The sequence below is a fragment of the Gobius niger genome, assembly GCF_951799975.1.
Source record: "Gobius niger genome assembly, chromosome: 12".
Taxonomy (NCBI): Eukaryota; Metazoa; Chordata; class Actinopteri; order Gobiiformes; family Gobiidae; genus Gobius; species Gobius niger.
Genome location: NC_136863.1, coordinates 22,028,114 through 22,043,605, shown reverse-complemented (window position 1 = coordinate 22,043,605; position 15,492 = coordinate 22,028,114). Strand labels below are relative to the sequence as shown.

The following is a 15,492-nucleotide window of genomic DNA, read 5'->3' as shown; positions in this document are numbered from 1 at the left end:
TTCAGCTAAATTGTTGTTTCAATACTAAATTCAGTTGATTTTTTTTTTTTGGTCCCACTCCCATTTCTTATTTTTACATAATGAAGTTCTACTTGGAGCCTTGATAAGATCCAACCATGCAGAATGTGAGTTTTTGCCATCTTTCAGCTGGTCTTAAATTTTGATAGTGATGGACTGTACGTACATCAAAGAAATTACGTTTGCTATTATAAAGAGAGATATACCTTATATGCAACAATTCTATTCAAAACTGGTTTACTGCATGTTCCTCTTACCATGGGTATCCGTGAGTGCCACGTCTTGGTTCAGGTGAAGCGGACGACTCCTCTGGACTGGTGCAGCTCTCCTCTTCTCATGAGCTGCAAAGACACAGGGGAACAGCGGGTCAGGGCTATGTTAATGGGATGAATAAACAGCGAGAAGAAAAGAAAAGTGGCACATTTGTCATTGCTGGCTCTAATTCATTTAGGCCAAATACAGCTGCAGCTTGGGAAACCAAGAAAATAAGATTGTAGGACGCTTAAAATGACCGGCTTTGTATTTATTATGCATGAGGCTCTTGCTCCCAACAGCGGGAAAATCTAGCACAGGTTTTTTTCTTTTTTCATCTATGTTTCACTTCACAGCTTCAGGGTGAAATTATAAATGCTCTGCCTTCAGAAGTGGTGGTCTCCATGGCTTGTATTTGGGCAGGTGAAATTTGCATGCTCGTATCTCGTGGGAATTGGATCTGTACTCCCCTTCTTGGTAATTAACCTTTATTAGAAGAGTCAACACATGCAAGGCTTCGTACAGCTCCCAACGTGACCTTGAAGAGAATCAAGACCTCATGCATTATTCACTAAAAAGTACCACCTTCCTCTGTCTACACATCGCTGACTTTGGCTGTCAATGCACAATGCATCTCAAACCAAGTCTATAATGAGCAAGAATGCATTACCCTTGCATTTCTTAAGTGCGAGTATCTCCAGCAGAAAAATGTGTGGGCATGTTGCGCCTAAATTACCATTTGAAAATGCCTGTATTAGAGTATTAGGGACCCAAATCTCTTATGTAAATGAAAGAATGCTATATGGGCAAATAATGTGCAAATAACTCTGCTGCTGATCCACTTTTGCACTTGGTACTCATTTAGCACATCAGCAAAGGCTTGATAAATAACCCCTGTAATGTCTTGGATTTATACAGCACTTTACATAGTTCTTAAAATGATACAGACGCCCACTCAGGGCTCCAGAGTGAAGCCATTTGGGTGCACACTGCATATGCACCTAAAGATTAGATTGGGTGGGACTAGACAATTTATATAATTTAATACTTTAATATCTAGATAAGATATTTTGGGGCACTTCTAAAGTGGTTTGTGTTCAAGAATTTTCTGGCTCCTACACAGCCTACCAAGGGCACCTTTCATGCTTCCCGTTGTTGGCATTCCTTATTAATATGCCCGGTGTCATCTTAGAGTGCGATATGCCCCTGACAAACACTTGTCTGTTTTCCTTGGCATAACAAAGCCTTCCAGAAACCTTCTCGAACTAATCAATATGCCTTGGCCAAGTTGTCTCTTACAAGCCTAACTGCCATTCTTGGCTCTCTTTCGACACCACCTCTAGGACTATTTAAACCTTCATCTGTGGAAGTTTAGTTAGACTTGAATGACCAATAGCACCACAATGTGTTGAGGGTTCATGTCTCCGGGTCCCGTACTGATGGTAATAAACTTCTCCTGTGTCAGACATCCAGTGTCTCCTGCCTCTCTTTGCAGCTCTACATTAGGGCTTCTTTGAGGAACATGAAATATCTCCGACAGTTTGGCTAACTTTTGTCCTGGTGCACATCCAGGTGCATCAGAGCAACAACCAACAAAAATGGTAAGTCTAAAGCACTGTGATTCATTTAATCTCCACACTCAGTGGTGGCAACAGCTGCCCTAGGACTAACTGACAGAAATGTGGTTGCCAATCTGCGCCATTAGCCTTTATAGCCATGCGCAATTACTGACGCCACACTCATACATTCTACCACTACTATTTTTGCTACTCCTGTTCTTACTACTGACATAACTTCTTATATTACTGCATTTGAAAGTCACTAGGTCATTGGAAAAAATAACAAGGACCCAATTAAACCATCCGTATCGTAGTTTCATGGTGCAAAAATATTCAGCTGTGGCGCTGGGGCTTTGACTGACAACACTTTGGAGCAAGGTTCAAAGCTCTGGCACTGACAACTTCAAATCTGGAGAGAGTGAGAAAAAGTGAGAGAGAGAAAGAGTCTGCCTACAGAAGCATGAACAGGTCTTGCCACATTATAAATGGTGAAATCCAGACAGCCATCCTCTCATTTTGACAGGGCTTGGAGATGGGGGGGAATATCCCAGGAGTAAAACACACCGTATTGCCAACAGACATGAGCAGGACACTGAGCAGGACTGACAGTGGCAGGAGCAGCAGCGAGACAACCCCCCACCACTACCCCATCACACCAAGGAGCCCTGTCTGTCTGATTACGTCCAGGAAAAGCCAATCAAAACTGGTGTGCGGACAGGACAAGGCAGAAGAGGGAGCAGTGGTGGTGCATGCTCTACTAGGCGTATCTCGGAAGGTCTAAAACTCGAGTAGAACCACCTCTGTTAAGAATGAAACAGAAGATCTTTACAAGCAAGACAAATGAATGAATGTAGTTTTTAAGTGAGAAAGGGGTAAAATAAGTCACATGAGGTGCACTAGATTTGGCTCTACTGTGGCGTGGGCTATGTAACAGAAACGCCAAAAGGAAAGTACTCCAGTATTCCAGGTAAATACTAAATATTCATACTAATATCCATGTTGGCTAATACTTTTTGTGAGTTGACACTGCAGCCTGTTGCAGTTCCCTCCTCTCTACAAACCCAAGCTTGGAGAGCTATTAGCCGGCAAACTGCGAAACGCACGAGGGTCTGCATTATGTTTTCAGTTACTATGGAGACCATTTTTTCCCCACTCAAACAGAGTGGAGCGCCAATCGGATCACAGCGCCTCATTGAATCAGTTATGGGGGTGAAGAGAGGGGAGCAGAGGAGATAAGCGCAGACAGGCTGAGAATGAACAACAATAAGACTGAATCTCGGGGGACGCTCAAAAGGCCAGGGCCACTGAGGGTCCGACAAAGAGGGACCAACTCGAAACAGCATCTGCGTCAACGGCTTTTTAAATGAATGTCTCGCCGTCCACTCATGGTACAGATGAGATATTTCAAGCCTTGACAACATCATTGCATCACCGGCATCTATCCATTGTATGCGACAGAAGCGTGTTATAAATTATTAGCGGCTACACATCTGGACATTTATTGCGTCCACCATTGATTAGCAAAACGAAGGCTGTCGGAAGCAGAAGCGAGTAGGAGGAATAAATGCCTCTCAGATCCACAGACAGCTTCTTAACCGCCGCTGCTGCCCTTGAACCTGTCTATTACCACTTACTTGTGATTTAATTCTTTCGATTTGTTGATTTGCACACATAGGAAAGAGAGCGTAATGAATGCCTTTGAATAGGACCGAGACGGAGGATGCAATGTCTATACGTCAATATGTCTCGCCAGTGTTGTGCCTCCCAGTGGGCTTTACATTACTGCGTGAACAAGGTTAGACACTTATGCATTTAAATGAGGAAACCTGAGTTATTCTCTATTCTATAGGGGCTGCTTATAACCTAAAGTGCCAACAGACATTGACTTGAATTTGAAGATAAACAAGTATGACCTTTAAAGTGGACAAAAAGCGTATTTCCTCTTGGACTTAAGGTCGATATGAAGCTTTTTGAAGGACTTTAGGACACCTTAGCCTTGATTTTCGAGGCTAAGGTGGTACTATACAAAATAAAGTGTGCCGAGAAAATATCCCTCTTGAAGACCTCATAAATGTAGTTATATAAACAGCCAGTAGAGGGCAAACCACTGCTGCTTTGGTGAAAAAGGAACTGATTCAAATTGAAAGAATTATCAACTAGCAATCGGCAAACAAGCTAATCAGGATCAGAACAAGTTTGATGAAGGTGTCGTCTCTAAGAAGAGAGTTTATGGATTATCTTGTGTGATGTACTGTATAAGGTGTTGATGTTTTGAGACGAGCGCAAAATGTATCAATGTAGTCAACAATTCCGAGTCAGAGCATCCACTCAAGCAATGAATGCACTATTGTATTTCTTTTATGGCACCACAAAAACAGCTCATCCTCAGAGCAGCCCTGGCTAAGAGGTCACGGGTCAGTGAACAGCAGAGTTCCATCAGCACCACTTCCTCTGGAGACAGGAAATGAGTCCAAAAACAAGAGGAAGTCACCAGTCTTCCATCCGCACCGTCCCATCTGGGAGTGACCTCAATTTCTCAGCCATTTTTCAGCGCGGCCTCTTGAACTTTACATGGAGTCAAGCATAAAAGGACCTTAGAGCCTTTACATTAACTTTCAGCTTTCCCATCTTCAGATAACTTTTGAGTTTTTAGATATGAAGAACATTATAGAAAGTAAGTAATATATTTTATAATCTCTATTGGTTTACTAATGCACAATGTATACCCTTTTCCAAAAATAATGAGACATTTTGATTACGTAATCCCAAAATCTATATCATAGAGATAAATTATAATCCCATTTGTTTGTGTTTTTAATGCTTTTCCTACTACTGCTGCTGCTATAACTAGTACAACCATCAGTGACTATTAAAACTACTGCCACACTTCTACGACAACTGCTATGGCAACTGCACCTTGATGTGTTATTTAAGTGTAGGCTGTTGCGAATCTTATTTTCTGACAGTATGACATTTCATTATGTTCTTTACAAGATTTTATCCCTATGTGTTGTTATATATCACTAACAACATATGCTTGAGTCCAACTGGCAGTGGTCATACATCTTCTGAACATTGATTTTAATGAGGCCAATGCTGAGACGGAGTTATCCGCTTTACCCCATGGCGAGTTATCGATTTAAAAGTGCGAGTCAACCACTGGAGATACAGATAACGCAGCCCAGTACAGCCTCAAACCCCCATCCGGTCAGAGGGCATCGCACAACCAATCCTTCACCTTCTCCGTGGCCACTACCCGCTTTCTTTGTTCCCTGCTGTACAATAGAAGCGCTGGGATTTGCAAACATAGCAATAGTGTATCTACCGATTATTCCAGTTGAAAAGGTGCAGATTGAACTCATTACTTAGCGCACAGCTTTCTCAGCACTAATCGTTTCGGGCCCAAATGAGAAACTGATAGCACAAGTACGCGCCTTTGGAAAGTGGTTATTTTGATGGAAATGAAAGATGACACTGTGTCTTGGCGAGTAGGTGAGCTGAACATTAGCCAGGCCGGCTGACTTAGTCAAAAATCCCTTTCAAAGAACTGTGAAAACTCGCGTCTCCAATGACAAAACATCTCTAAGGCGAGGAAATGGGAAAAGATACTCAGACTACTTTGACCAACAGCAGCTCAGATCTGAAAATGCTGCGCAAAGTCTTAAAGCCCATGTGCAGCAGCTTCAAACAAAATAATTCCGTATCATAATTTGTCCTTCACCCATTACAGTGATCTTCTGAAATGTATCAAAGCACACATTTTACATATCCTTCTGAAACTTTGATGCGGTTTTAATCTATAATGGTTTAATACACTCTTGGTGCTCTTTCACCCCACATTTACGAGGCCCCTGAGGTATCTCATATGAACCAGGGGCCCAAAGTAGCATCACAACAGCAGCTTTGAAGTCAGCAGCGATTAAAGAGGAGAGACCTGTCGAATTGAGATGATGGGGGTTAAGGCTGGGCAGGGGGTGGGGTTCTGCACCAGGGACAGGAAAGGCTGTGAAGGCTGAGATCCAAGGGCCCATGGGACACAATTAGAAAGCAGGGATTTTTTTTTGTTTTAAGCCAGGGTAGGAACAACACAGAGAGGATCCAAGAGTCCTACGCCAAGGTAAGAGTTCATTACAGTCCGGTGGGGGTGACTCTCACACCCAAAAATGTAACTGTGTAAATCTGCACCGCGGCTACAACAACTCCTACAGCAACAACAATACATCGACAACTTCTGCCGCTGCTTTTGCTACGTCTATTCCAGTAATCCTTATATTCCCACAACTCCAGGATGACTATTATACCCACATTCTAACAAAATAGCAAAACATGTAGCGCTACAGTTGAGTAAAAGGTCCTGATGCTTCCCACTTCTGTGAACAGACTTCAGATATGCAGTCAGATCGAAAAGCCCAGTCAAGCTCCTAAATCACACTCCTTCCAGTTGGCAGCGGCTCCGACTTTGGAGAGGAATTGAGCTGAAGACCCAGGCTCCCAGTACAAAGAGGAAGTTTACACTGAGTCTCCCTGCAGGATATTTTCCATCATGGTAAACCTACAAGCATATGCAGCAGCAGACACATGTTACAGCACTTGACAAAAACAGCGAATGTATTTCTGCTCACTTCAGTGAAAGCGAAAAGTTAGAACGGTTGAGCTATGACTAATGTGGATCATTCTCATTATGATTTCACAAAGAAATTTCAAACACTGCTATCCTGTTGTGGCTACTCACATGGGTTCATGAGCCAGCATCCGTGAAAAAAAACTTTCAGGAAGGGTATGTGGCTTAAAAGTGGAGTACAGCAAAAGAGAAATATTGTATGTGTAGACATATGCATTGCAGATATGTCAATCCAGACACTTGGACATGTGCTGCTGAGATGAACACATCTGGTTGCCATTTGTAGCCTCATTTACAAACTCTGCAGGTTTGGCATATGCATTAAGACTTTTTGCAGAAGCACCAAAACAGATACGCGGAGGGGACTACCAAGGGAGCCATAGTTCACCGCTGAAATGTTGTGCTAGCTGCCAGGAATTTGCACTCTTTTGTGCCTTTGCGCCCTACCTTTGCTCTCTTGGCACTTAAACCACGCATAGATCAAGTTAAATATGTTACTACTGAGGGACAAATCACAAATGGAACTATCAATGCAGCTACCCAACTTCAAAACACAGCCAGGCAAATGTAGCAGCCTCAAGAGAACAGTGTTAAAAATACATCTGAAATCTCCTCTAAAAAGAACATTGGACCGCTGCCTGTACTTACAAGAGCAAAACACAGGGCCCTCGCGAGTCTGGCTTTCATTGGAGATGGGTCTCGCTGCAAATCTCCCTAAAAAAAGATATAGTTCTCTTTCTTCTCTCATGTCTTTCCAAATATGTACCAAAAGAATCCACCTTTGTAGTGTTTTATAAATAACATTTGCAGATACATTCAGGCAAATTCCTGTTCCAACCATTACGGCTGACACATGTGGACCCAGCCATGACAATCACAGCACCATTTTGACTTACAGAAAGTTACACCACTGTATTGTCACAAAGAGAAGCATTTTGGCAGAATTGCTTCACAGGAACAGTGCGTTTGGGGGGCTTTTTTGCAGGGGCTACGCATACACAGGGGGCTGTACGGGAGCGGCAGGGCAGGGCGTCCCACTGGGTTACGAGTGCCAGAAGCTTTGCATGTGGATCATTTCCTCAGCCTCGGGGGGGCTCCACACTGGGACCATGCCATAAAACAACACATGGGCCAAGGAAACACAAATCCTAAACCGATCACTGTAGCTGCGGCGTTGCATGTGGCGGTGACTAGGGAGAGAGCGTAACAAGCTGTGACAAAACCATAACACCACAGAGAGAGCGCTGGGAATGACAACATCAAAACTAGTGAGAACATGCACACAAAAAGTGCTTTAAAAAAATTCTTAAAGGGATATTTCAGGATTTTTGACATAGGGCCTCATTTCCTAGTTATCCAGAGTGTTGTTGATTTCTGTAGATTTTTTGTTTTTTAATTCATGCTGTCCTTATATTTGCAGGGTTTAGTGGCGCTAGGCTAGTGCTAGGCTAGTGCCAGGCTAGCGAATGTCTACGGTAATAGCTAGCTAACAGTCTGATCCAAGCACAGTGCATCTGAGGCAAATCACTTATAACACCAGACGACCGATATACATGTCTGTGTCAATAGAGTCATTTTTGATATATAACTGATATTTGCATCATATGAATTACCGTATTTTTAGGGACTATTTTCTGGCAGATCACTCTGCCACTGCGTAGCTTACAACCACGAAACAGATGCTGCTCAAATATAAGTTCTTAAAATGCAAAATGGTTAAAATTATTCTATCGACAAAGACATTTCTATATTAGTGATTTTCCTCAGGTGCACTGTAGAGTGGGCCAGACTGTTTTTAATGCAGGTTAGCTGCTACTGTAGAAATGTGCTAGCCTAGCACTAGCCTAGCACTAGCCTAGCACTAGCCTAGCACTAGCCTAGCACTAGCCTAGCACTAGCCTAGCACTAGCCTAGCACTAGCCTAGCACCACTAAACTCTTCAAATATAAGGACTGCATGAATTAAAAAAAAAAACATCTCGATAAATCAACATTAAAAACACTCTGGATAACTAAGAAATGAGGCCCTATGTCAAAAAATCCTGAAATATCCCTTTAAAAACTGATTTATTACATCTTATTTAGTATAATACCAATAAAGATGCTACACATGTACAAAACTCGTGACTGCCGTTTTCTTATTGTGATTGCATTTACATTTGCAATTCATGTTCTGCTTGGTTGTGACATAATTTGCCGTAAAGCCCCAGAGTAGCACACGTTTGTGGAGACTGGTGCGGGTAACAAGCTGTGACAAACTCATAACATCACACAGCGCTGGAAACGACTGGTGCTTTTTGTCTTTCGCACTGTCGAACGCTGTAACGGTCCAAAGGCTTTCTGCATCAGTGAGAGTGGGGAGTTTTTATCGCCTGTCCTCTCCAGATGAACAGCGCTGGGCTGATGGGAGCGGGATTACCGGCTCAGGACATGATGAAACCTGGATAAAGTAGAAGGCACTCAACCATGTCCTTAAAAGTTGTGCCTGTTCCTCCAAAAACCTGAAGTTGCACTGATTTCTACGCCAATGTTCCCAAAAGACAAGAAATGGGAGATATCCGAGGACTAAACCTACTTTTAACAATGTCCCGAGAGAAGATGGGGATTGAGCGGAGAGTGTAAGGCTAGACGATTTACTGGTATAGTCATTTGACAAAAAGGGTTCTACAAAGCCTATTCTGAAGCAATTACAAGAAACATTGGATATCGTATTGGAAGCAATTCATATTTTGGGCCATAAAATACAACTGTAAACAGCTCGAGTTACAGCCTGGCACAAAACCACAGGTGTTTTCTGCATAATACAATATGGGAAAAAAAGCTTATGGCAAAGAACTAATAAAAAAGTTAAATTGTTGTTATACTTTCCGTTTAGGATTACAACAAGCAGCAAAATGTCAGAAGAAATGACGCTTGGCTCTACACAAGAAGCACTCACAGAAATGAGATTAAATCTGCTGCGCTTCAAATGTATTAAGCTCTTGTAAAGAGTCGTTACAACTGTGAGAACGGCGGCTTTAACAACCTCAACTGTTCCGGGAAAAACAATGCATAAAACATCAAACCAAAGCGATGAAAAGAAGAAAAAAAACACACACAGATATTTAAAGGAGACGAGTAAAAGTTTGACGAGGCGAGGAGACGGAGGGTGTGGGAACACGGGGGGTGAAGGTTAACTGGCCACACTGCAGCGCTCTCTCTCTCTCTCTCTGGATACTCTGCCTCCGGGCCTCGGGCTGTGGGAAAGGGAGTTTATGCAATTACATCACATTGATTTATGGCAGACAGAGGAAAGATGGGGAGAGATGGAAACTAGAGCTGCTTGGAGCCAATCCAACAATAGGTCCCCGAAGAAACACAAGTCAATAGTTTTACACCGCAAAACATGATGGATCTGGGGCAATGGTGTGTGGACGATCGGAGTTAGCGCTGAAGTCGGTCAGATTAGAATAGAGTTTCTCAAACTGTGGTGAACATCCCAGACATAGAAATCACAGGTATGGCATCTATTTGAGCCTGTTGCTACAAATTCATACTTCTGTTCGCCAACGGCATCCAGCACTTCTTTGATGCGTTCTATCTAGAGATGCACCGATCCAGCTGTTTTGTTACCGATACCGATACTGGGGTTTGACTATCTGCCAATATCCGATATTCACCGATACCAAGAGACTTTCTTTAACGCGGCTTTCTCTGAGTGAAAAATTTAATTGACTCCATTTTAAGATCAATAAAGTCACAGTTTATTGTCATGATGCTACAGATGAATTATCAATTATATCTATTGATAAACAAATGGATGAACATTTTTTTCCAGTATCACCTCCTACCAATATCGGATCGGTGCATCCCTAGTTCTATCCCCATACAAATGAATGGTGAAGCCAGTCTCTATGTTAAAGTATGGTGTGGGATGTCCATGGCATTTATAGAATTTCATTTACATACTGTAGTATAGGATGACGTGAAGTTGTTACTGGATGCGTTTCCAACACCACAAAAAGCACGCAATACTTATCTAAAGCAAAATCTCAAAAGATCTGTACATTTATTAATGATTTCTAATTCTAACTAGGCTTAGATATCACCTAAATGTGGTCAGTGGGTTGTCAAAAGCTGAAAACATATGGATCATTAATAATGTGCAATGTGTGATGGCTAAATGCTGACGACTATCGGAAAAAATACAATGAAAAGGTAAACGAACTCTGAGAAGTTAGCTGGCTTGCTATATCCGCAAATGTTGTTGTTTTCCCTGGTCCCAGGTTTGGTTTCATTTCTGTATGCTTTATTTATGTTGAGTTCTGTTTTTCTCCATCTTTTTAATGCTACACCTTACAATTGTCAGTGAAAAAATACTGCGAAATTACGGTGCTAAAAGTTTGCCTCCCGATCAAAACGTTTAAAGGTATGAGCGCACGTCCCTCAACACAACGAGCGCTTATTACGATGCAGAGGCGCTCGAGCGAACCCGCTCATGAGGCAAATGCAGATCGCTGGTCGTGAATAGCAAATCGCAGCCAACGCTTTGAATTCGTCTCCTCCAGAGGACCCCGTGACAAGTGAGGTTTGTGGAGCAGATGCAGTTGATGCCGCCTTGAGTATTAATTGAGGCCAGTGATGAAACCGTGAGTAATGCGCCCGACCGTTCACAGCGGCATTAGCGGAGGCACCGTTTGATCTAAGTCACCGCTGAAGAGGAGAAGCCATAAATAAAATGTCCATTTAGCGGCCCTCGCCAGTGTAACAAGTGACCACAGCTGGGTACTTTATGTCGCTCAATGTTTGCGCCTGCCTGAGGAGCACTGTCCGGGAGCAAGAAGATAGATGGTTAGTAACTTAATAACAGAGTCGATGTTGACCGTACAGAGCAAGTGTAAGAAATGATTGACTGTGATACGCGCAAAGATTAATGTGCACATAAATATTCATTATGTCACTGTTTCACTTCTCTAGTATAGGTCCTTCTTCACACTAACTGCTAACCTGAGCTACTAATATCTTAAAAGTTTAGTCACATCTCTCATTCCTGCACATATATACGGCATGCATATTAAAAGACACAATTATCATGCTCATTAGTTTTCGCAGCATGCAGATAGCAGTCGGAGAAGGGCTAAGATATGAACAAAGCGCTTTGAGATAACAAAAGATACTGGCTACACTCGGCACTGGCGGAGCTGGGGATGTTAACTGTTTTTTCTCTCTCTTTTGCAGAATCTCGCAGCTGTCTGCAAGAGCCGCCTGGAAGCACAAGAGAGACCTTTTAGTTCGGGCCAAAGGCAACAGAATAAATACATACACAAGCGGAGATGCCTGACCAGTAGATGTGGGCGTTTTGAAAGCTTGCGGTATAGACTGGATTATCAAGAACAAGCGGGGGAGAGAGAGAGAATGTATGGAGAGGTGTTTTGAGAGGGGAAACGGCCCTACGTCTGTTCCTTATTAAATGAAAAGGGGCAGCTCAGCCAATTGGAAACCGCCTGCAGAGATAAGCGAAAGTGGTTTTGGGTAATTGCCGACAACATTGGCTTTCTCCTCTTCATTGTTTCGACTGTGAATCATATGTTAATGTGGTAGGGTCAAAAGACTACACTGTTCTCTCAAAATAAATGAGATAAATGCAGTGTCAAGCTTCATTTGCCTCTATTAGTATAAAGCTGTTCATGTAATCCAGTCATAAAGGGTCACAAGTCAGAATTCGCCAGTTCCAAGACCAGTGTACAAAAACAAACAGGGAGGGCGTCTGGGGTTAAAGCTATGCCAAATAAATATGCAAATCCCTGTGTGATAAGTAAGAAAACACAGTAAATTCAATCAGCAAAATAATTTGTGATAAAGGATCTTGACTAGTACAAAAACAAACAATAGGCTACAACTTCTAAAAAGTGGAGATGTGCACTAAAGGCGGCGAAAAACATGAGATTTAGATCCGTTAGGTCCTCATCCAACTGCAAAAGTTACATTATCTGTGTCTATCTTGTCATTAGGAGCATGTTTTATATTGCTAGCAACAGGATAATCCAAAATGTTACACAATGCGCTGTTCAAAATTGTTTTAGTCTCACTGGTAGCTCACATTTTAATGTTCAATATGTTCCCTTTGAACTGGATTTTAAAACATATATTGCAAAACTTATCGCAACAGTGCGGGATTTCAGAGGCAGTTGTGGTTATTAAGTCAGTCTACAACTTAGGACATTGCTGGAACATGTAGGAGGAGGAAAATACAAATTTTCTGTACAGTCCCTTTAAATGATAAATGCTAATTATATTTTACAGCAGGGGCTCCTGAGTTGTTGGTTGAGGGATTGTGGGGGTTGTGGGCTGAAAAGTTTGGGAACCCCTGCAATACAACACATATCCCCATACAGTGTCCATAACACTATACATATTCTGATAAATATTAAGAAAAACAATATCATAAGGGCACTAATGGAGATTCTATTAAGCTAAAATATGCTGATTATGCTCAGAAAGTAGAGCTTTAAATTGCAATAGTAATCGTTGTGACCCCAGGCTATTCTGAACATATTAAAGTGATTTTCTTTAATCATTTGCATGTCACGATACAGGTGATATTCTGAAGTAATGATATATATATATAGTCTCTTTGTAATAAATTGAGCACAGCCCAATTTTTTACCTTGTTATCAGTACAATGGTGCTGCTTGACTTTTTAACATTCACTTGAAACAACCTCTTTCGAGTATTCCCAATCCAACTGACCAATGCCCTCGCTGGATGTCTTAACTTCTGCCCTGCCGTATGGCGTAGGTAGAAAAAAATGACCGGGAAGCCCTCCAAGATCACCTTATGTTCCAACCTGGCACTGAAAATCCATCGCGGCATCAGCGCCCTGTCGTTTTTTCCACCCTCTCTTCCACTTAAATCAATGAAGACCGCGGCCAATTTAATTTCACTTGCTGGAGACACCTGCCGTGGCTGTGCTGCTATCTCGGCTCGCCACATTTGAAGGTGATCTGATTCCAGTGCCTTAAAGCTTATAGGTCTCCAATGAAAATATCACAATCCCTCAAATGGTTAAACACAGGCTATAGCTTTCCTATGGATTTGGCTTCCTATCTAAGCCTCAAAGAAAATGGTTACAGTGAGGTAAAGATGAGGAAAAAAGACATTATGTTTCACTGTATATGCACGACGATTAGCAACGCTGAGAAACTGCCTTCTTAAGTCCAAAAGATATATCTATTTTTGCTCCTCCCTGGTCTCCTAAGGATTGAGTGTTGCTTGAGTGAGTTTATTAAATGCAGTTCGCCCCCATCGCCGTAGTGTAATGCGGTTACGGCTTGTGGTTGTGAAGCTGCCGTTGCCATTGACCCACAGTTTGCCCAGAGGACAGAGGCTGTGTTTTAGTGCAGTGACCCATAAAGACTGTCTCCGCAAGAGCACATTGGAGGGGAAGAGAGGCGGAGTGGGGCTGAAAATTTCATAAGCCCACATCAAAAAACCATGAGCACCAGTTTGCTTAATTGTTTTTCTTTTCATTTCAGTGAAAAACGGTGGCAACATAAAACCCAGTATGAAAAGTACAGCAGTAGTTCAACTAAGAGTGAAATGTATTCATTACAATGATTATGTCTCCCCCCCCCCCCCCCCCCTTTTTTTTTTTCCTGAGCCACTACATTAAAACATCTGGAAGGCTCTCAGTCGTCCAAGATTATCCATTGTCAGATGTCGACTAGGCTGGGCTGGTTGAGTCAAATGAAGAATGAATGCTGCATCTATAGTTGCACCTGTCCAGTCTTTTTTTGATTGTGGGAGCCCAACCAAAGCCAAGCATCCTCCACTCAACGAGCCCAGTCCAGTCAACAACATTTGAACCTTACTTACAATACCTTGGCTTCAATTTGCGCATTGATATTTGCATATACCGCAAATATACTGAAGTGGTTGACTTTTAACTCTTACTTAATTGCACAGCCCTAACTAGTTAGTGTCGCAATAAAAAAGGTAAAAAGGCCAGTGTCTGCATTAATGCAGTACTAACTCATGCCCCTAGAGGCCATAAGCGCCACTGCAGGTGTGAAGCATGTTGCATTTTTTTTACTCAGTAATTGTCTGTGAGATTAAACACTACGCTGACGCAAAAGACAAAGGGAGAGAGGGATATTGTACATTGTGCCACAGCCCAATTACAAAATGGAGATTATTTTTTTCACTCAAACTTGGCTGTAAATAGTGCTAATGTGGCGCTAGCTCACAGTTAGCTTTGCCTGTTAGCCTGCTAGCTTCTTCTTCGTGATTCCATTAGTGTGTATTGGGGCCTCTGGGTTGGTGCAGGAAATTTGCAAGCATCATTTTCTGACCAGAGACACCAGAGATGGAAGACCCCCCAATCATCCCATTAACACTTGTATTACCCCGAGAGGGACTACAAAAATGATTTATTAAAGTAAACAAGTTACTTAGTACTGGTTTAATTCTCAATATGCAAATTGAAGCCACGGTAGTTAAATCTACCTGATTTGATTAAAGGAGAGTTTACACAAACATCAATAGATACAATTGCATCGAAAATGGAGAATGATATTTATGCTCTTTTTTTATCTGTCATTTCTCACTACTTGCGTATTTCATTTTATAATTTGACATGACAATCCACACAAAGGGGCATTCACAAAACCTGTCGGAAGGGCTTCTGGCAAAAACAAGAACAAATTAACTGATCTGTTTTCCATACAGACAGGTTTCATTAAATGCCTTTTAAACAGGAATCTGTTGCATCTCTACACCTGTCCAGACAAGCCATTGCTATTTCACACAGGAAAGTCAGAAGAAGCCATGGCCTTTATCAGTTTTGACCTGTTAACTGGCCCGGCAGCTTCACGGCAGTTTGAGACTTAACAGCTCAGTGCCTCTGTGTGCCTCTCCCCACTTGTTTTAATGGGGTGATTGCGGGCTATAACTGAGGATGACACACACACGGAGGAAGTGGGAAAAAAAAAGGCACACCTGTATTACCCAACAAACGATTTCGAGAAAACACAGACTGCAGAACAACACGTACATTATCATTACT

General features: G+C 42.2%; 1 protein-coding gene and 1 long non-coding RNA gene across 3 annotated transcripts in view; both read right to left on the bottom strand.

Annotated features, from left to right (window-relative positions):
- The window catches only part of LOC306971619, a 159,542-nt gene that overhangs the window by 21,522 nt on the left and 122,528 nt on the right, over window positions 1-15,492 (bottom strand). The window lies entirely within an intron of this gene.
- Window positions 1-15,492, bottom strand: part of tspan18b (tetraspanin 18b) — a 44,804-nt gene that overhangs the window by 20,900 nt on the left and 8,412 nt on the right. The window contains exon 2 of the mRNA XM_079567949.1: window positions 276-359. Coding sequence (XP_079424075.1) covers window positions 276-278 — 3 coding nt within the window. The 5' untranslated portion in view covers window positions 279-359. The remainder of the gene's footprint in view (window positions 1-275; window positions 360-15,492) is intronic.